This window comes from Camarhynchus parvulus, chromosome 11 (assembly GCF_901933205.1).
Source record: "Camarhynchus parvulus chromosome 11, STF_HiC, whole genome shotgun sequence".
Lineage (NCBI taxonomy): Eukaryota > Metazoa > Chordata > Aves > Passeriformes > Thraupidae > Camarhynchus > Camarhynchus parvulus.
This window is the reverse complement of record NC_044581.1, coordinates 6,472,920-6,494,332: the sequence shown is the minus strand read 5'-3', so window position 1 is coordinate 6,494,332 and position 21,413 is coordinate 6,472,920. Positions and strand designations below refer to the sequence as shown.

Below are 21,413 nucleotides of genomic sequence, written 5' to 3'. Positions count from 1 at the left end.
CAGAGCACTCTGATCAAGCCCATCCCTATGTCAAACCGCAGGTCCCTGGGGCTGGCAGGGTGTGTGGGGGGGCTGGCAGGGTGTGTGTGGGGGCTGGCAGGGTGTGTATGGGGGTGGCAGGGTGTGTGTGGGGGTGGCAGGGTGTGTGTGTCCCCACCTGGGCTCAGCAGGAGCACACCCGATCACCACATGGGTGTGGATATCAACCCCCATCGAGACAGCAGCGCTGCGTCCTCCAGGGGCTCCATTCCCTGGTGCAAAACCGAACAGGCTGGGGTGGCCTGGGGAGGTGGTGCTGCAGGAAGCTGGGGAAGTGGCGGGGAGCTGGGCTGGCCTTAGCAGAGTGGGAAATGGCCCTCAGCAGCTCCCGGGGCATTACTCGGGTCTCAGGGCCGAGAGCGTGTTGTCAGGATGAAACCAGAGGAGGAATCAGAGAACAGAGGAGATAAGAATTGGGCTGAGGCAAGAGAAGGGGAAGAGAAGAGGAAGCCTGTGAGCACAGAGGAAACTGCCTGGCCCAGTGGTGCAGGGGTGAGGTCCCAGCAAGGCTTCAGCTGCCCTTGCCTGAGCAGTGACCCCTCACTGCAGGGAGAGACAGAGACTCCCGGCTGATCCCATCAGGCACCCAGCACGGTCGCTGTGAGGCTCTTGGGGAGCATGGAGCCCTGGCTGGCGAACACCTTCCTGCCCCTGCTGCTCCTCACCTGGCTGCCACTTGGTGAGTCCCCCAGTGCCCTTGCCTCTGCTCTGAGCTCTTCCCTCTATGCTTATGCCTGCAGAAGGTGTGGAAAGTGCCTGCTGCTGCTTTTACCTCCCCTCTTGCATCATTCAGCCCCTCTTCTGCAGCAGCACCTTGCCATGTGCCTTGCCAAGGGGTCCCCCTTGCAGCTGTGCTTGCACAGGCTGTGAGCTCCAGGGGCTTTGAACCAGCTTTGCCTTCAGCAGCAGGGAGAGAAAACAGTTGGGGCGAAGGAAACAGACATGCTTATAAGCCTGATTATTGCAGAGTGGGGTCAGATGTGGATATTCCTTAAGACAAAACCAGCCCTCCTATAGGGTTGTTTTTTCCAGCAGGATTTGCTCACCAGATTTCAGCCACAGTTCATGTGTTGGCAGGGTTAGGTCTCATCTTGCAGTGTCTGAGCAGTCAGGTTTGAGCAGCACTGCCAGGGAGGTGAAGTGGTTTAATGTCACCTGAAATGATGGAGAACAGCAGAATGGAGGGGGTGTGAAGAAGAAAAATGATCTGGCCCAGCTCATCTTTGCCAATGTGAACAAAGCAAATGCAGGAATGTACCCATGCAGGGTGGAGAACACACAGAGCATGTCCAAGAGCAGGTGTTCTGAACTGAGCAAGGGTGGTAAGGGACAGAAATCCACCAACACCCCTTGGAGTGGAAAGAAAGGACTGAAGAGAGGTGAGAGAGGGAGGACTCAGCTGAGAATGTGTGAAGTGACTTCAGCTCAGCTCAGTGATTCTGAAATACTCCAGAGTGAGCATTATAGGCAAGATGAAGCCAGAGAGGCTGCAGAGAATCTGTTTACTGTGTTTTCTTTGCTTCTCCAGGGCTGACCATTCTCTATTCTCAATCCCCCAGTCCCACCTCATGCTCCATGAAATGGTGGAGCATGAGGCACTTCCTGCTTGGGTGCCTGTGTCCCTGTTGGAGGAGGTGCCTTCCCCCTGATCCTCACATTTTCAATCCTTCCTGAGGCACAGAGAAGTTTGTGCCCTGCACAGCATCCAGTGGCACAAGTTAACATGCAACATTTCAGCGTTGAGTGCTTAGCATGGTTAGAGTGCTTAGAATCCTTAGCAGCCAGATTTGGAAAAGATCATCAGCTGCTGCAGAAAGGGATGGTCACTTGACTGTGTCTTTCATGAGTGACATGTGGGACATGACCCTGTAAGATCATCTGTATTTCAGCTATCACTTTTGGTTTTGTTTCCTCCGGGAACAGCCAGTCAGATGGTAAAGCCAGTCACCACTGTGCAGCTCGAGATTGGTTTGGAGAATCTCACAGTGCAGGTGAAGTGGTACAATCCTGAATGTCTGCAGGGGGAGAATCAAACCAACACCGTGTTTCTGGGAGAAAACTGTATGAATTTCACCAGCTCAAGCTTGTGTGCAGCCCACACAGGAATCTGTGGTTTTGGGGTCTTCATCACAATACCAAACTCAACAGATGCTGGAAATCAAACCAACACTGTGTTTCTGGGAGAAAACTGTATGAATTTCACCAGCTCAAGCCTGTGTACAGTCTGCACAGGCATCTGTGTGTGCAGGATCTTCATCACAAGACCAAACTCGACAGATGCTGGAAACAGCACACAAGCAGCAGATCTCAGTAAGTGGCAGTGGGTCTGTTTCCATGGGGGAGATGAGTGGGCAGAGAGGGATGCTACATCCAGCACTCCTCTGGTTCTTCCATGTGTTGTTTCCCCTGAAAGCATCCTGAGAGCTGGAGGAGCCAGCCCAGCACAGCAGCTTTTGGCAGATTCATCCCACCATGGGATGGGGGGACAGAGCTGGGGGGACAGACCATGGGGCTGCCGGGCCATTGGTTCCTTCCTATGACCTGCCAGATTCTCCAACTGCAGCACATCAGCCAAATACTGACATGGCTGGAGCTGTGGTGGCAGGAGACGGACAGCCAGGACTGTGGCTCCAGCCTCCTGCTCCAAAGCAGAGCAGGGTGCAGGGTTCTCTGCCTCTGGACAGTCTCTCACTCATGTTTCTGCCTTTCAGGCTGTGGCTGTGCTGGACCTCAGACTGATGTCACAGGCAAGATCTGGACAGGTGTGTCCCCACAGTCCCCTGGCTGCAAGAGTGGAGGGCAGGAGAAATCCTCAGGGAAAAAGAGGGAGGAGCAGTAAGGGAGAAAACAGACAGATATTTTCCCAGGATTGGGTGGGAGCCAGTGCCAAACTGGGGTAGGCACCAGTGGATCAGAGGCTGTGATGCTGGGAAGGGGCTCTGATGCTCCAACTACCCCCTGGATGAGTTTGGAGACCATTCCCCACTGGGTTTTGTCAGCACCCTGAAGCTGTAGAGGGTTCAGGGTCTGGAAGGCCAAGTCTGGGAAGAAACTGGCCATGAAGGAGGCAATGGCAGCAATGTCCCTGCAGGGGGGATAGATGGATGGTGGTTCACGAGTGCCTCTGTGGTGTTGTGTGTGCAGGACTCAACCTCCTTCTGTGCATCCTCCTTGGATTAGCGGTCGGGACGCTCCTTTACATGCCCATAATTGGCTTCCTGCTGTGGCAGTGCAGAAGGAACAGAACAGGTTGGCATTTCTTCCTCAGCTGCTGGTCTGGACAAAGTCAGGCTTGGGAGATCTTTGTCCATCTTTGACATCCTACTGCTCTTGCTTGCTCTGTGTTCCCTTCACAAGTCCTCCTGAACCAGCTGTCCCAGTGTGGTGAGAAGGTTCACCCCGCTCCTTTCCTTCTGGCCAGTTGCTAGTGGGAGTCTGGTTATGGCATAACCTGTTGTGTGATTGAAACAGGTCTTGCATATCCAGAAGTGTCCATCTCAGAGCTCTTCTCCAGCCCCTCCAAGGGCTTTTAAGCCCTTGCCACCCCCTGCAACCATTTGACCATCTTCAGAACCACAGAGCTGCAGTGCCTCATCCTCTCCCACAACAAAAGCAGGACCAATGCAGATGTTTGCTTCATTCTTTCATTATCTTTTTAATTTAAAATAATGATCATTGTCACTGTTTTAACTACTATTTAAACTAGGTTTCCTTTTCCAGGAGAGCTCATGAGCGAGGAAGTGGCAGAGGAGAATCAAGTCAGTATGGTAAGCTGGGGAAGCTTTCCACGTATTGCTTCCTCCTCCCTGTCAAAAAAAGCATTGTTGAATACCCACTTGAAGGATTTCATGGTAAAATCAGCTTTGCTTTCTGAAAACATGGTCCTAAACACTTATTAATTTCTATTAAATAAGGGCTTATGAGTGTTTGAGTAGGTGGCACTTCTGAGCAATCTGGGTAATGCTTGGGCAGCACAAAGAGTTGTGCCAGTGGAAATATGTTAGCATGGGAGACACAGAAAGAAAAACCAAGGCTCTACTCATTGCTGTCTCCCTGCAGGCAGCCCCGGTGACAGGAACTGAGGATCTGACCTATGCCAACCTGAAATTTGAAAAGAAGGGGACAGGATCTGCCTCCTCCAATGTCATTTACACTGAGATCAAGCCATTGCAACAGAAGCAGAGTGGTGGGGATGGCAGTGCCGCCAACACGGAGGTGGATGTCTCCCCCAAGGAAGAGGACAAGTGAGGGAGCTGAGCAGCTGATTGTCCACCTGTTGGGGTCTTTCTCCTCAAAAACTAGATGTTAGCTCATACAGCAGTGCAGTCTTGGGGACCAAAGACACCTATTACCCCTGAGTGGCTGCAGAGCCCTGCTTTATGTTCCCCTGGAAGAAGCCATGTGAGGACAGGGCTCTTGAGCCCATTTTCCCCTTGCCTTCTGCAGCTCCAAGCACTGCCAAGCCTCAGCAATTATTTTCACTGTCTCCAGTTGCTGACAGGCTCCTCTTGCTGCTTGTTCCATGCTCAGGAATGACACTGTACACTGTGTGGCCAGCATGGTGTTCAGGAAGAGCTTGGTCCTGGATGTGCTGGGTGGCACATGCTGGCCATCCAGAGAAGTCCTGGATCAATATTCTGGATTTTCTCTGGAGCAGGCACCTGCTGTGATGTAGGCTGACCTTTGTTTCATTCACTCACTTGAAACACAAGGGGCAAGGATGGAAAAGCATTGCTTGCTTCACAGAGGTGCTGCTGCAGTGATGCACATGGATCTGCTTTGTACTGGGAGTAGCTGGGTGTTTCTGCTGGTTTGGTGGTGAATAACCTTCTTGTGGATAGAACACTCTCTTTTGTGCCCTTTTATTGATAATGTTGTGTTTATTGTGAGTTTTTCAGTAAAATTATCATTCCTACATGTGGTCTCACCTGGTGTTTCCTCTGCTGTTGGAAGAGGAGCAGCTTGAGTGCAGTTAACTATTGAAATCAGCACATAGCTCTAGTGATTTAGTGTTACAGCCACAACAGATGCTGGGGCTCAGAGATGACCCCAAAAAGATAGTCCAGATCTTCTGGGTTATTCTCAGAGCATATGATCCAGCTTGAGCAGATATCCAACCATTAAACAACCCACCTCATCAGCTCCTCTGCCAGGCATGGCATCATCAGCACCTGCATGACCAGGATCCATTCAAAGCCTAGTGACATAAAAACCTGCACAAGCTTGGCAATGATGGGGTAACTGTTGCAAACATCTTTTTTCTGACCTAAAAGGATCCCATGATTCTCTACAACCAGGCTGGGTGGCCCTTGGGCTGGACCAGCACAGCCCTTCTCTTGTGTCTCTAGCATAAAATTACTTATATTGTTATTTTAAGGAGAAAAGGGTGTTAAAAACCCTTTAACTAAAAGGGACAGATTGCTCATGAATTCAAGAAGAGCTGAGCCAGACACCTGAGACTTGTACTAACAACCTTGGTAGCCACTTATTTGCTGAGGGAAGGAGGGGAAGTTTCAGAGGAGGCAAATATAGCTGCAGAGTTCTTCAGAATCCCACTGGTCAAAACACAAGGCCATGAGGAAAACCACAAAGGACATGAGCAGAATGACATGCTTGTTAAATTGCAGAGGCAAAATTGGAAAGCTGAGATGCAAATCAAATTAAGACTAACAAGGGCTGCCAGAGGCTCTGCATTTGCTTAACTGCCTTAAAAAGAAGTGGAGAGAAAAACATGGCTCACTGCTTCACCAGGAGAGTTATTGATCAATGAAATGGAGGAAGCTGGGACATTGATAGTGCTGCATTTGCATCCTCCTTTATGCCCAAGGTTAGTGGGGAATCAGATCTGGGACAGCATTTTTAACAGGGAACCAGGCAAGAAGCCATGAAATAGCCTTGGAGCAGCAACAGCAGTGACAAGGGGCAGGGAAAGGCAGCCAGGGCTGCTGGAGGAACTCGCTGAGGCAACCTCTCCAGTGCAGGCAGGAAGGGTGGGGGCAGTCTTTGCCCATTGGCTATTTTTAAAAAGGTGAAGCAGCTACTATGACCAGAGCTGAGCCTCCAAATTTCACTTCTCAGAAAGGTGCTATCACAAGCAGTTGAGGAACTGTGTGAAGGTAAAACAATAATAAACACAATGCTCTCCTTGTCCCGAACTCCTCCATATGGAGAGGGCTCCTTGTCCCTGTGTGCACCCAAGGCAGGTGGGTGGAACATCCACAATGGGTTTTCATGCCAGGAGCACAGAGTGTGTCCTTGCTGGCCCCCAAGCTCTGCTGGCCATAAAAAGGAAGGCTGGCTCATCCAGAGAAACAGAAGTGCTGCTTCTCCCAGTTTGGGCAAGGGGAAAGTGGAATTGAGGGTAAGGGCTGCCTATATCAGAGACTTCATAAAGAGATCTGATCTTCTACTACCAGTGAGGCTGAGAAAAGGTAATATAACCCCCAAAGGCTGTAAGTGTGCAGAGGCTTTTACCCATTTCCTTCTCACATCATCACTAGCTTCAAGTTGGTAGGACAGGTGGTTAATCACACAAATCCTGTCTCCTTGGGAGCTGTTCTCACTGATGACAGAAGCAGGGACTGGGGAGGAGTGAAAGAGGGGTCTGGGAAAGCTGTGCTCTAGAAGGAAGGAGCTTCAATCCCACCAGTGACAGCCTGGGGCAGTGCAATCACTGGGGCAGTGATTCCCAGAGCAGCATCTGAGCAGTCAGAAAGGTGTTTTCTTAAGTTTCCCTAACATCTGTGGTTTTCCAGTGCATACCACATATTCAAGTCAAGTTTTCAGAGGAACAATTTATGGAGAATGCAACCTAACACTTGGACAGTTTAAGAAATCGCTGAGAGGCTGAGTAGAAGGAGAGACACTTAGAATACCACTAATACCAGCCTTAAAACAAAGGCTTTACTATTGGTCACTTTTATTTCAAGAACAGAACAGCCTTTCATCCCAGCCCTCTCCATGAGTTTAGTAACTCAGGTAGCACACAAGAAGAAGTCACATCCTCTAGAGCAAGAGCTCCAAACAAAGCAGTCCCCACTGAGACACTGAATGTGGGCCTTCCTCCTCCCCCTCCCTAGGTGAAAAGCAAGCCCAGCACCAAATGTGAACAGCACCCTGATCCCACACCTGCAGGATGCTTCACTAGTAGTAACTACACAAATAAATAGTATCTCATGGAGAGGGCGCAGAGGGCCACCACAGATCATCTAGAAATTAAGTTATTGCTATGTTCTTATGTATTTGACACTGCAGGTAACTCACTTGGGTAACCACCAAGAGAGGTGATAGTCTCAGACTGCCCTTGTGTTATCAGCTCATGTTGAACTGAAAGCTGTGGGGAGACAAGACAGATCTTGTTTCATCAGCTCCCTGCCTTAAAGGCAGGAGCTCTTGGTGGGACTGAATCTCTGTCATTTTGCTGAAAACAGCTGGGGGAAGGGGCTCCCAGAACACCTGGAAATTCATCATGCCTGCCAGCCTTTCCCATGCACACTGCTAAGAGTACATAATGCTGAGGGTACTCCCTGCTCCTGACTTGCCACAGGAGCTGCTGAACCATCTCCACATATGGGACTGCAGGTTGAAATTTCAAAGAGAGCAGGAGCCCATCGCCCCGGGGGCTGAGCCAGAGCTGCTGATTCACCAGGGACAATCAGGACTAATTAGAGCTGTAGGGCATGGGAGATGCCACAGGCACACAAGGACACCCTGACACGTGACTGTACTTCCCTCTGCTAGTGGGACACGCTGTGACGGCCAGCGTCCAGGATCGAGTCAGGTCAGCCAAAAGAAGGTGTCACATGAAGTCTAATACATGACTTGTCACCAGAGGATCAGGTAGCCCAAGGCTGGAGACAAGTGGTGAGCTCACAGCAGTGTCAGTGCTCGCAGTGTCCCTCCCCATATGAAGTACTGGCTGGAGAGCATGAGTTTGAGAGGATGAGGACTGCAGGAAGAACCTCAGAGTGATGGAAAAGCAGCAGAGTCCTTGGCAGGACATGTCTTTGTTAGGCATCGTGCAGCTGGTTCTCTGGCAGGAGAATCTTCTCCCCAGGCTTGAAGGCAGGCATCCCCAGGTAAGGGCAGCTGGCACAACGGAATGCATCCCCCAGGTAGCACTGGCAAGGGAAAGAAAAGCACTGTCTGTAATCAGGTGCCACCTTCAGGTCTCTTCCCCTGTGATATGGTTTCTCCAGGTCAAGAGGTGTCATGCTCCTCAGCATCTATGAGCACAGAAACTGCTTCCCTTCTACCCCCTTCTCAACACACCTGGTTAGTGTGGATGGCAGAGCCGTGCAGGCTCACACAGAAATGAGTCTCCACCCCACTTGGTGTGCCCAGGCTGGGGCAGCCCCCTGAGCTCCCACAGGGCAATCCTCCCTGGGCAGGTCCCTGGTTAGGCCATGAGCAGAGGGAAAGGGTCACTGCTCACTCTGACTGCCCCAGGGAGTCAGAACAGCATGTGCTGGTACAGAGCACATGGGCACAGGGCAAAGGCTGAAGCTCTGCAGAAGCTGCACAGGCAGTGTGTGGAAGCAGTGATCCAGCTCAGGCTGCAGTGACTAGGAAACACAATTCTTACACAGAGATCATCTACTGTAAACCATGGTATAAATACAAAAATTACTAATTACATTTCCACAGGCAGATTTAGGTTGTGAGCCCTTCTTCTCCTGTTCCAGTTCTTCAGCCAGGCCACATGTGCTGTAAGAAAAACAAAGAAGTCACCTGCATCTTTCTGCTTAAAGGTCATGAGACATCAACACTTGTGCCAGCCCTCCTCACATGCAACAGCCCTCACTCTGTCACACCACACAGCTGACTCTGGACTCACACTCCTCACTTTGCTCTTCAACACCACAGTTTGTATAACAAGTGTTGAAACACTCCTCAAGTTTAAACTGAGTGGGAAATGACACTACAGCACTTGCTACATGTGCTGTTTCTCCTTGCAAGGTGAGAAACCAGGGTTTTAGGCAAGCTGCACAAGCTATGCAGTCACCTCCAAGATGGCTGTTGATAATATACACCATCGTGGTAATTTGTAGCTGTCACAGGTCAATTCTCACTGTATTTGGATTTACGTTCCAATAATTAAGATAAGAAAGAACAAGAACTAAGAGGATTAGGCTCTGAAGAACAGCAAATTGCCTACAATATTTTTTAAATCCCTCCAACTCTTAAGAGTTTAATGCTGGAGTTGAAAAGTTCATTGAGACATGAATTCCAGCACTGACCAGTTCTTGCAGGCTTTCTTTTTGCCCTTTTCATTGCAGGATGGAGCTCTGAGGGACGATGGATCTGGCTTTTTCAAATCCTCTGAATCCAACAGCTCATCAGAGTCCAAAAGATCCTGAAAACACACCATGGGAGACAAAATGCAGGAATTAGACTTTTCAGTAGGGAATGACACTGGTGAGTTACATTCAAAGAAATGGTACTATCTGTACACTGGCATTAAAGTGCTGCAGCTCTGCTCTCTCATCCCTGTCTTCTCTCTGCCCTCACCACATCACTGAGCTCTCCAGACCCCATGAAGGAGATGAGCTATTTTGCCCCAGGGAGGTTTTTCTACCTCTGAAGTTGTAAAGCTTCCTAAGAGGCATGACTGAAAGTATTTAGAAGAGGAAATAATGGACAGAGAGAAGGAACAGCAAAGCCTCACAATGAAAACCATCTTTTCTTACTTACCATCTCTTCATCATTCATATCATTGGCAGACAGTGTCCACAGCTTGGCAGCAGTTGGGTCCACACGGGGTTTTGCTGGAGCCAAAACAAAGGAAGAAATAGTAATTATTCCAGCCTTTGCCCCATTTACTCCAAAAAAATAAGAGTTCAAGCAACTTTGGAAAGCCCCATTTCATAGCTTTTCACTGTAGCACTCCCTACTTGGGAACTGTCTCCCTGTTGCAAGTGATGCCTTGTGAGAGCCAGGTGTTCAGCATGCACCACTCCTTACCTGAAGGACCAGGTTTCTTGGCAAAGGAAAGTTTGAGCTGACTTGAGGATCCCACTTCGAAATTGGGCTTCCTGCCTTCTATCTGAACAATGAGAAGGTCATTGCCTTGGTAACCCAGATGTTCTCCAACAGACTGGGCCTCCTCTGGGGTCAGTGCTTCCTTTTGCAGCTGCCAAGAAAGATTTTAGGTTAACCTTATGCAGAACCCTTTATTTTAACACCAAGCCCAGCATTCCAGTGAACAGATAGTCAGTATTTTCAATCCTAAAGAAAACCACTATGCTGACTATCTAAAGTTTGTGCCAGGCAGTGGCCATGCACATTTACTAGGGTAGCTAAAACCCTCATCACCCAACAAATCCCCGGGTAACTGCCCGAGGGCATTTCTGGAAATGGTAAACACATCCCTACCTCCTTCACTTCCACCAACCCAGAGAGAGTCAGAGTAGTGAGAAGCTTGGCTGCTGTCTTGATTTTGGTATTGTTTCCTGCAAGACACAAAAGCAGAGAGTAGGAGAAGGCAAGAACAAGAATACAGCTCACTGAGAAACCTGAAAGAGCAAGAACTTTAGAGGGAAGAACTCGAGCCAAACTTCTGCACCAAAATTGGGCCTTTTCTAGTCAACAGAACAAACCAGAAAAAGCAGCAGCAGCTTGTTCATTAGAGTAACAGTGTGGGGTCACAAAGCCATTCTGGCTCCGAATATGTTCTATATATGCCAAAACATTTCTCAATCCAATCAACACCCATCAAAAAAAGATTTCAACAAATCCCCAAACCCCACACAAACTCCCTCCCCAACATTTTTACCTATTAAACTACTCATGAAGTTTTCAAAACATGGACTCCTAAATGAACACACTACATAAAGAAATCAACTTGTGTTTGCCTTCTCATGGCTTCTCCAGCTGTCCCATGGCAGGTGCTCTGGCTTTTCTCCTAAAACTCAGTCCAAAGACTTTTAACCTTTTCTGGATAATTATTTCTCAATGGACTTCTGAGGCAATCTCTTCAGCATCTGTCACCTGTTTTTAAAACCATATCAGAAGCTCCTCAGAAACACAACATCTGCAACTACTTAACACTGCACCCTGAGGAGAAAACAGCGGTCATTGAAGCTTTTCAGTGTAGTTTAGGAACAAGCCCATCCAGCATTTTTGATAGGAGAGTGACTGCAAACATCTCTGATGGATACCAGCATAAGCACAGGATAAAAACCTTGTGATTTGAGTTAGTGTGTCAGGAGAATGAAAATCTCTCAACGTTGATCGGGGTTCCTGTCCTTTCTATTTCAGCCTAATCCTCACGAGAAATGCTATGCTGCCATGGAAGCAAGAGTCTCTCACCTGACTCTGGAACCACTGGTTCTTTCAGGAGGACACGGCCCCCTGGCTTAAGTATCCGAGCTACTTCTGCCAGGAGCTCCACACTGTGCTGTGCTGCACTGCCTGGTACCATGCCAGAGAGGATTACATCAAAACTGGACTTCCTGTGAGCCGCTGGGAAGAAAGAGCAAGATGGTACCATTGAACATGTACACACAGCTTAAAACACCAGTTCCACCTCCCTCATCCCTCATGCTTGAGTACAACAGTAGGAACTGATTAAAGACACCAAGCTTAGAAGCACAGCCAAGGTGCATCACTTCTCCTGCTGTACTGCCCAGGTAAGAAGGAGCAGCAGGTGCTGACAATGTTCTGAGTGCTGACTCCCAAAGTGGGAAGGCGTTGGTTCACACAGCAGCAGAACCCTCTCCCTTTTAAGGAAACAGTGAAAAATCAAGCTCATTCTTACACAGAGGCAGCTGGTTAACATTTTCCACAGAGATATGATTATCAGCTCCCACCAGTGCCTGGACTTTATCCACCAAATCCTTCAGGGCTTCGACGGGCGAGGAGCTGTCCCAGATGATGGCCACGCGCTGGCCTGGAGCCAATCCGTACTCGCCCATTTCAGCAGCAGCAAACCTGGCAGGGCTGGGGGAGACAGGGCAAGGGTAAGTGCACAAACCGCTGTGGACTGTGACTTAATCAGCTGGGGAGTTGTTTTAAAAAGCAGGGGTAATTTTCTGAAAATGGGCAATACAAAGTTCCCACAATCTGAACGTTAGCAGGACATGAAGAAAGAGCTACACTTCAGGGCATAATTCAGTTTCTCTCCAGTTCATTGCTGGGAGATTGCAAGCCATGCTTTAAAGAAATCAACAAAATAACAAAAAAATCTCACCTGCTTTCCTTAAAAATCTGAATAAGACAAACACAGGATTTCTGGATTTCCTGAGCAGTGACAGCTATTTGACATTAAACACTGCCTTGTGTCTCCTACTTCAAACAGCACCTAGCAGAGTTTATTTATGCAGCACATGAGAAGAAAAAAGTAACTTTCAGCATTCCCAGCATTCCAGATTGAGCCTCTTCCCACCGTTATGATTGGTGGCACTGGGTGAGCAAATTACAGGGAGGGAGGAGCAGAACAGAATGTGCAGTGACAGTTTGGAGAAAGCTGTCTCCACTGATCTTTTATATGAGACTGTATTCCTTGTATGGCAATAGTATCCCATAATCACCTGTTCTCACAGCAGCACCAGCTACTGAACCCCATGACCTCCCCTCTTTCCTCTATCCAACACAAACTTATTTTCTTCCTAATGTAACGCAACTAGAGAACAGAGAGCACTGCTGACCAGAACAGTTGCCCAGTTTATTTTCAACTACCTGGAAACAACACACCTATTTCTGGAGAGACAGCTGTAAGCAAGGTCTGTACCAGGAATTGCTACATCACACATCCTGGGCAATGCCTTGCTGCCACCACATTGTCACTGAAGCACAGCTCATGGATACGCTGTACCAAATTTAACTGCGGTGAGGTGGGCAGTGGATTTTGACCCACGGTTCCTCTGGCTCTGTGTGTTGTGAACTCCCCCTCCCTCCTGGAAACTGCCAGCAAGTTCAGAATGGGACAATCTGTGCCTTTTCTGAGCTACTGTGGTAGGAATTCACACTAAAACAACCACAATACCAACCCAAGTATGGAACATACACCTTGGATGTACACTGCAGGTTGTGACATCTCACAGCTGGTTTTGCATGTGTGACACAAGCTAAGCAGTCACAGCAGACAGTAACATTTGTAATCACACATATTAATCCCATTAAAAAGTCACCTTTCCCAAGAAGAAGGCTGAAAATCTCAAAAGACACCTAGGCTGCTAGGCTAAGGTGGGAGAGATAAATCCGAAGTCACAGCTTCCTCTCTGAACACCAGGTGATGACCTTGCAAGATCAGTCAGAGCCCAAATTGCATCAACAGCAACTTCACCTCCCTGAGATGCGGCGAGGAGGCCGCGGAGGAGGGGCCCTTATCTCCATGTCACACACATTTAACAGTCCCTGAGGAACAGGCCAAGGAAAGGGGTTAAACAATAGCGCAGGTTCCGCTTCGGTAGATTAGAAAGCTGCTGTGGTGGAATGGGATGATCCTGACAGTCCTTTCCAACCCAAACCACTCCACGGCTGTAAACTGCGGCCTCGTGACGCAGCACAGCCAGATTCCAGCGGGCTCGGGACGCTCGGGCTTCCAGCGGGCCCGGAAATGCTCCGGCGGCCCGGGACGCTCCGGCGGCGCAAGGCCGCGGGCCGTACAGCGGGTGCGCATTGAAGCGCAGGGGGAACGGGCGCACTAAACCTCTCGGTCACCGAGCAGGGACGGTTCAGCGGCAGCAAGGACAGCAAACGTGAGGAAATTTCGTGAGGGAATTACTTAAGCACAAACACACACATAGCACACACCCCTCACCCCCAGCGCTTCAGACGAGGTCTCAGAGAATATTTTTAAGGGGGAAAAGGGGCACGGCAGCCCCGTCTCGCGCCGCTCACCTCCCGTGGCCCGGCCCGCTCGGCTCCGCTCGCTCGTCCCGGGCTGACACCGTCACCGTGACGTCATCGCGCTCTGCCCGCTTCCAAGATGGCGGCGGCGGGCGGGCTGCGGCGCGCGGGCTGGCGGCTGTGGCGGGCACGGCGCGCGGGTGAGGGGGGGGGGGCGCGCCCGGGACGCGGGGCGGGGAGGGGAGGGGGGAGCGCGCCCCCGTGCGCGCCCCGTGCGCGCCCCGCGCGCGCCCCGGCGATCGGGGCGGGGCGGGGCGGGGCAAGGTGAGGTGAAGGGCACGAGGGGTGTGAGGGAAGCGGGGCGGGTGTCGAGCCGGTGGGTTTGAATGAGGAGCTGGTCGGTGGTGGTTTTCGTTGGAAGCGTGGGCCGTGAAACCCAATTTATTTAAAAAAACCCAAATCTAAAAACCAGCAGCTAAATTAAACGTTCTCCCAGAGTGTCGTTGAGTAATCACTCAGTGATTAGCGTGTGGTGTCTGTCAGGGCTCTTCGGCTCCGGAGTCGCACTTGCCTTACATCCCCTGCTCGGAGGGCAGCACCTTCCTCCCAACTCCTTAATCGGGGACCAAGATGGGGAAAGGGCATGTTTGGGTGCCTGGTTTCCAGTCCGAGATTGGGAAACGATTTGCAATATGCGCCATTTGCACTGCTCTTTCCCTCACAAAACATTTTTGCTGTATTCACATAGACACAAGCTCAGTTGAGAGCGGCACTTAACAGAAGCATAAAAAGAGACACTGAATTTGTGATCTTTTCAGCTGCATTCACCACAACTCTCTCCACCTTAATTTTCCGTGTTTCCCGGTGTGGGAAGGAGATGCTGACTCTTGGTTTCCCTTGCAGTGCTCAGGTGCCAGCAGTACCCACCGCTCCGGGCTCTCCAGGCCTCGGCCGCGCTCAGGGCAGCCTCCGATGAGCACAAGAAGGAGCCATGGGCATCTTCCTCCCAGCAGCACTTTGAGTCACCTCCAGCTGGGCACCAGCCTGAAGAGAAACCTCAGGGCCCTCACCACAGGTAACTCACAACTCCTTCTAGCACTGTCCCACCAAGAGGGATCAGAGGGCTTTTGCTTTCCTGAACCTCACATCTGAAAATGGAAGATGAGATCCAGAGTTAAGGAGCCCCAGACTGCAGCAGCTGGAGAGCTGATTTGTTGTGACCATGCTAATTCCACCATGGAAACAGTATGGGCCTTGCTTTCAAGAGGGAAACTGTCTTGTTTGCAAAGCACAAGTCTTTGTTTCTGGATTTTTGTGTGAATCTTAAAAAAAAGGGACCTTGTGTTGTCCATATGCCCATAGTATAAAGCCCATGTTGGAAAAGGTTATAGTTTAGTTCTCTGTAAAGGAGGGGAATGTGGGGCTGATTGGTCTCTATGTAGGCATTTCTATTGAGCCCTCCTTCCCTTATTTTTCTCTTCTCTCTCAGCAAACGTTCGTTAAGAATCATTTTTCTGGACAGGGAAGGATTTTACTGGAGGAGGCCAGATTGATACTAAGCAGGTGTCAGAACGTGCCTGCTGTCAGGGAGTGAGTGGCAGAGCCCAGGGCTCTGTGTTTGGTGGTGACACTCCCCTCACTGTAACAATACCTTCTCATAGTTACACTGGCCAGGGCGGCCAGGAGTCTGAGGACTATGAGAGCGAGGAGCAGCTGCAGCATCGAATCCTCACAGCGGCGCTGGAGTTCGTGCCTGAGCATGGCTGGACTGCAGAGGCCATTGCAGAGGGAGCCAAGGTATGTGGGGAGAGAAGCAACAAACCAGTTGAAAACTGGATGGAGCTGAAGTGCAGAGACAGCCAGGCCTGCATGCTTCCCCCACATACTCTTGGGTGATGCACCCTAGTCAGCAAATGCTACTGGGCAGGAATGAAACCCAGCTGCTACAGGATAACCCCTTCAGAGTCAGACTGAGGCACAATGTAGAGTAGTGAATCCTAAAGAGAACATGTCTAAGTACTTTTTAATGTAGTATTGCTTTGTTTGAATTCACATGATGTCTTTCACAAAACAAATACTACTTTTTCTAGCTGGATCCTGCTTAGCAGTGTCTGACCTGGTCTGTGCTTCTCTCTTCTTCCCTCCAGACCCTGGGCCTCTCTGTTGCTGCAGCAGGGCTGTTTCACAGTGATGGCAGTGAACTGATCCTGCACTTTGTGTCTGAGTGCAACACCAAACTGTCCGAGCTGCTGAAGAAGGAGCAGAAACTAGTGCAGCTGGGTGAAGCAGAGTGAGTACTGGGTGTGAACGAATGTCTTCCTTTGCAGATTTTGGGAGCTGGGTAGACAGAGAGGCCACCTGGAACACAGATACTTTAAGTTAAAAGTATAATTTACTCAAATAAAACCATCTTTCCAGATACAGACTAGGACCAAGGCATGAAGGATATATAATACTTTCCTTATCTATTGCTCAGCCAGGTGGAGATTGATTTTTCAAGATCAGAATTGAGTTTAATTTTTGATATTCTTCTTAATATTTTTTCCTTACTCAGGAAGAAGCCTATAGACGAATTCCTGAGAGATGCTGTGGAAGCCAGACTGAGGATGCTGATTCCATATATTGAGAAATGGCCCCAGGTATAAAACTAATATCAACATTGTCTCTTTTGTGTGTGTGTATTTTTAACACCCTGTGACTTTCAACACAGTCTCTCCACCAGATTAGTTCAAGGTAGTAAATGAAGCCCTGGCTGCTTTTAAATGATTAGTAGCCTTCAAGAGGAGAGCAGCCTTGGAAGGAGGCAGTTAAAGGTGACTTTAGAGCAACTGTTTCTCGCAGTTCTGGAAAGGCAGAGCTCTCTGTTGTTCCTCCACCCATCTGGCATCCCCAGGGGATTGATTACTGTGTCTCTGCTCAGTCCTGTTTGCAGGGTCACTGCGAGTCAGGCTCTGTGCAGCGTTGTTGTGGCTGCACCGGGATCACCTCACACCTGGAAATGCAGAACTGGTTTGCTGCAGGGAACTGTCCTTGCAGTGTGTGACTGACAGACCCCTGGCAGCCTGAGGGTAGAGCTGAACTGAGAGGGCTCCATGCTTCTAAATTCAGATTTAACTCTCTAGCCATTCTTCCCACAGTGGGAAGGGAGTTGAATTGTGGCTACAGTGACAAGCAGAGAGTTCCTGATCTTGGGCTGCAGAGATTGCTGTGAGGTCAACCTCTGTGCAGAGCCACTGCTGGCCTTTGGGCAGCTGAATCCTGCACCCCATGCACAGAGAGAGAGTACAGGCTTCGTGTTCTTCTTTCAGATTAGCATAATTTGCTCTGTGAAGGATGTGGGTGGTTTGTGTCTCTCCTGGCACTGTGTGATTACGTTCAAACGCTGCAGGATCCCAGCAGGGCCATTATGGCTGGCACTGTTCTGCCCTTGGTTGCAGCTCTGAGTTCAAAGTCAAATTCAGAGAAATGAGAGATGTGACTCCCTGCCCACAGGGGCTCAGCACAGTGTGAGTCAGCTCAGGCTCTGATGTTTCCATGCCAGAGAGGCAGCTCAGGAGAGACAGCACAGGGATGTTTGAACTGAGCAGGGATCTTCTGGGCCAGTACAGGCTGAGGCCTGAACCCTCTGTGCCACTTAGTGAGCCACACTGTGCTCCCTGCACATCCTGCTGAGCCACACTGTGTGCTCCCTGCACATCCTGCTGCTTGGAAAGACTGCAGAGAGCTGGGAGGACTTGTCACTGGGAGCTGGAGTGACAAGTGACAGGCTCAGTCAGCAGCAACAGGGAAAAGATAACAGGTCAGAGCACTGTTGGTCTCCTTTGGTGTTAGATCCTTCTCTCTTTGGCTCCCATTTCTGTGTGTGTTTCCTCTGCAGGCCCTGAGTGTCCTGTTGCTCCCACGTAACATCCCTTCCAGCCTCAACCTCCTCACCAGCATGATTGATGATATCTGGCACTATGCTGGGGACCAGTCCACAGATGTGAGTCCTTGTGCTTTGGGGACAAGCTGCTTCTACTTTGGCAAAATCATGGGTTCAAATAGGAGTGGGGCTGAGTCCCTCTGCACATGGCCCATTTGTTGAGTGAAGGCATTTCAGAGGCACCCAAGGGTCCTTATAAACTACAGTCTAATTTCTAAAGAGACTTAAGAGGCACTGAGACTGAATGCAAATTACTGCCAATGGGATTAGTGCAAATTAAAAGGACCTACTTCCCTAGGCTCTTAAGTGCTCTTCTTTTTTCTTTTTTGAAGACACAAAGTTGTTGAGATTTTGAAACTGAGAAGTTGATCCAGTTTTCAGTGAGTGAGCAGTGGGTCTGTCAAACATCTCTCTTCTACCAGCAATAGCATTTACAGACTTGACTTGAAAACCTTTAAAGAACCTACCTAAAAATACCAGTAGCTTATTAAAGCTTTCATCTTTCTGGCAGGAAATAAAAGAAAATTATAACCTTAATTATAGCAATTAATAAATTACTTTAATTCTTATAGACGTAGGGTGAGATGGAAAAAGCTAAATGAGCCATTTTAACAAACTACTTTAATAAGCTTCTTTTATCTGTGTATAAAAGAGAAGCTACTGAAGTGAAAAATAAATAAGACAGCAGAAAAATTAAAGGAATAAACCAGAAGACAACTGAAGGAATGCAATTGCTTCAGGAACTGAAAGTCCCTTACGTGTTATGCAAGTCAAATCAACATGTTGGAGCCAGTGTCTGCACTGAGCTGTTCCTAAAGTCTCACTGATGCAGGCATTAGGAGAGGTTCTAAAGTTGTTTGCACCTCCTGACTGGTTGCATGAGTTTTCCAGGAAAGCTGTGATGCTGAGCCTGCTCCCTCTTTCCCATTAATGGGGTTTAAAGTTGCTCACAGCAGATCCCTCTTCCCAACACCAGGAGCCTGGCAGAGAATTCTCATGTCTCAGAGACCCCTTCAGGTGGGATTTTAGGAGCAGGAAGAGAACAGAAAGACTTTTGTCTGAGGCTCTGAGAGATCCAGCTGCAAATGGCAAATTCCTCTGTATGGGGAGGTGTCACTGTCATTTTTTCTGGAAAAATCCCCTCGCCCAGGATTTCTCTCCTGGGAAGCTGAGAAGCCTCGGAGATAAAGGAAAACAATATTATCTCATATGCTTCTCCTGTGTTTTGCTGCTTTAGAATGTGGTTTGGAGATTGTTTATCCAACAGGTGGGGGGATCTCATTGGTTTCATGTGAATAATTTTTACTTACTGACCAATCAGTGCCAAGCTGTGTCAGACTCTGAAGAGAGAGTCACGAGTTTTCATTAGTTTATTTTAGATACTAATCTAGTATCTTTTAGATACTAATTAGATACAGCCTTCTGTCTGTATCCTTTCTCTATTCTTTAGTATAATTCTTTTATATAATATAGATCATAAAATAATAAATTAGCCTTCTAAGAACATGGAGTCAGATTCATCATTCCTCCCAACGACAGGGGACTCAAAAAATCCAACAGGGAGGAACGTGCTGTGGGTGTGGGGTTTTCCCTGGCAGTTCTCTGACCCTGGATGTGCACTCAGGTCACAGCTCTCTCTCTCTCCCCCCCTGTCCCTGCAGTTTAACTGGTACACTCGGCGGGCAGTGCTCACTGCCATCTACAACACCACGGAGCTGGTCATGATGCAGGACTCGTCCCCTGGCTTCGAGGACACCTGGCGCTTCCTGGAGAACAGAGTGGCTGATGCCATGACCATGAGCAATACAGCCACTCAGGTAAGCGTGGGAACAGGTGTGCATGCAGCAAATCCCTCCTCCACAAGGATATCTGCAGGCACAGCTGGCTTTTCCATCATGCACATCTGCTGGGAGACCCCTTTGGTGCTGTCAGTTCAAAATCAAGAAACGATTGTGGTTTTTAATAAATTGACATGTAGGTGCCCTCTTTGTCAGGCTGTCCCAGTGGTTAGGAGACATCTCAGGAAACCCCTTCCATGTGCTCTGTCTGTCACTTGTCTGCAGTGCTGTCAGCACCTTTCTGTGGCAGATACATGTTTGTTGTGCATTCCCTCTGTGTTTGAGGGCCACGGGTGCAACTGCAGGAAGCAAAATGTCACGTTCCCACTGTGTCTCCCAGGTACAATCCACTGGAGAAGCTGTTGTCCAGGGCCTGATGGGAGCTGCAGTTACTGTAAGTAATGCTGGAACCAGCAGGGCTGTGAGAGCAGAATTGTTTCTGAATGTCAGCGTGTTTTTCCTCCCAAATCTAGAGGACAACATGGAAAAAACTATTGTATTTCATAACTTAGATTTATTTAAGGGTCATTTCCTTGGTAGTTTGAGGTTAGTTCACTGTTTTGTGGTGAAAGAACTTGAATAGAGCATAAGGAAATTAAGTCTGAAGCTGCAGGGTGAGCTTTAGGGATGAGAGACAGGTGATCAGAATAAATACAACTGTTCTCCATTGCTTGTCACAAGATCTCTCCCTGTGCAGGCCCCGTGCTGGAAATCTTGACAGAGGCTCAGTGGCCCCATGGATATTTGGGAGGTGGCACCAGTCCCTGAGCCACAGCAGGGTGACTTCTTCAAGCTCTTTCATTTGATTTCAGTATCCTTCCAAGAATTCCTCCACTTCTTGGTAGTGTCCTGGACTGCTTTCTGTCCATGCAGAGGGAACTGCAATTCCTCTGGGATACAAAATAACCCTTTGTGTACCCGGGAGTGACTTTTGAAAGGCTTCAGGGCCTCGCTGTGATTCTATTTTTGGAAAACTCCCATTTTATTTAGCAACAAAGTGATTTTCTTGTTAAGAGACAAATAGGCTGGAACATAAATTAGACATTGTAACTGGTGAAGCACTTGTCAAGAATTTCTCCCACCTCCTTCCCCCTGCAGTTGTGGTGGGATTTGGTGGCTCTCAGGCTCTCTCCTCTCTCATATCTGCATGTGCCAAAAGGATCCTCCCTAGAGAAGTCCGGGCTCTGTTTTACATCCACACGGTGCCCTCGGGTCTGGGATCTCTCCCAGTGCCGATGTTTGGTCTGTCCCTGCAGCAGATCCACTGCCCAGATAAACCTGGGTGCATTCTGAGGGGGTGGGCTGTGGTCAGATGGCTTTAGGGCAGAATCATCCCAGTACATACCTGACAGGGGAGCACATTCCGAACCTCCCACAGCTGCAGGGTGTCCCGAGGTGCATTCCTGTACAGGAGTGCTGAGCTCTGCGGCTCTCTGCAAAATGGATGAGCCAAATAATGCCCCAAAAGCACAGATTCACTGCCGAGGTCTGTGTGGCCGCAGAAATAAACCCAAACCTGCTGACTGGGAGGGCAGGCTCCGGTCCGAGGGGTGGCTGGAGTTTGATTCTTGTCCGTCCCCAGACCACAGAGATGCCCTTCGGCCCCGCATCTCTGCTCGTAGCACACGGGCCTCCCCTCGGCACCTGCTCCGGCGGCCACCCGGCACAAGGGCACTGAAGCCCGTTTTCCCTGTGCCCACAGATCAAGAACCTGGCGGGGCTGAACCAGCGCCGGTGAGGCGGCGGCGGCAGCGAGCACCGGAGCGGCCGCGCCCGGCCCTTCCCCGGCACCAATAAAGTCGTACTCAGCCTGGCACGGACTC

At 49.4% G+C, this 21,413-nt stretch overlaps 2 protein-coding genes across 3 annotated transcripts; one reads left to right on the top strand and one right to left on the bottom strand.

The window, feature by feature from the left end:
* Positions 1-6,854: 6,854 nt before the first annotated feature.
* On the bottom strand, positions 6,855-14,013 carry CIAPIN1 (cytokine induced apoptosis inhibitor 1). Its single transcript, XM_030956210.1, has 9 exons — positions 13,882-14,013; positions 11,798-11,979; positions 11,350-11,502; positions 10,414-10,490; positions 10,003-10,171; positions 9,733-9,806; positions 9,279-9,394; positions 8,676-8,745; positions 6,855-8,159 (listed from the first exon to the last, which is right to left on the bottom strand). The coding sequence occupies exons 2-9, from the start codon at positions 11,952-11,954 to the stop codon at positions 8,049-8,051; spliced, it is 927 nt and encodes a 308-aa protein (XP_030812070.1). The 5' UTR covers positions 11,955-11,979; positions 13,882-14,013; the 3' UTR covers positions 6,855-8,048.
* On the top strand, positions 13,967-21,403 carry COQ9 (coenzyme Q9). 2 transcript variants are annotated; one of them, XM_030956209.1, is made up of 9 exons: positions 13,967-14,030; positions 14,734-14,905; positions 15,492-15,627; positions 15,978-16,120; positions 16,385-16,469; positions 17,708-17,812; positions 19,414-19,569; positions 19,931-19,984; positions 21,293-21,403. In XM_030956209.1, the coding sequence occupies exons 1-9, from the start codon at positions 13,970-13,972 to the stop codon at positions 21,326-21,328; spliced, it is 948 nt and encodes a 315-aa protein (XP_030812069.1). In that variant the 5' UTR covers positions 13,967-13,969; the 3' UTR covers positions 21,329-21,403. The 2 variants fall into 2 exon arrangements, with proteins under 2 accessions (XP_030812069.1, XP_030812068.1); XM_030956208.1 differs by having other exon boundaries at positions 13,970-14,030; positions 21,173-21,307.
* The last annotated feature ends 10 nt before the right edge of the window (positions 21,404-21,413 follow it).

Excerpts from the sequence above, each read along its gene's own strand:
- CIAPIN1 (XM_030956210.1), bottom strand. The coding sequence starts at position 11,954 with ATGGGCGAGTACGGATTGGCTCCAGGCCAGCGCGTGGCCATCATCTGG. Across the intron at positions 10,491-11,349 it reads ACCAGTGGTTCCAGAGTCAG|GAAACAATACCAAAATCAAG; the intron begins GTGAGAGACTCT and ends TGTGTCTTGCAG. Across the intron at positions 9,807-10,002 it reads CAAGAAACCTGGTCCTTCAG|CAAAACCCCGTGTGGACCCA; the intron begins GTAAGGAGTGGT and ends TTTTGGCTCCAG.
- COQ9 (XM_030956208.1), top strand. The coding sequence starts at position 13,970 with ATGGCGGCGGCGGGCGGGCTGCGGCGCGCGGGCTGGCGGCTGTGGCGG. Across the intron at positions 16,121-16,384 it reads GTGCAGCTGGGTGAAGCAGA|GAAGAAGCCTATAGACGAAT; the intron begins GTGAGTACTGGG and ends TTCCTTACTCAG. Across the intron at positions 19,570-19,930 it reads TGAGCAATACAGCCACTCAG|GTACAATCCACTGGAGAAGC; the intron begins GTAAGCGTGGGA and ends TGTGTCTCCCAG.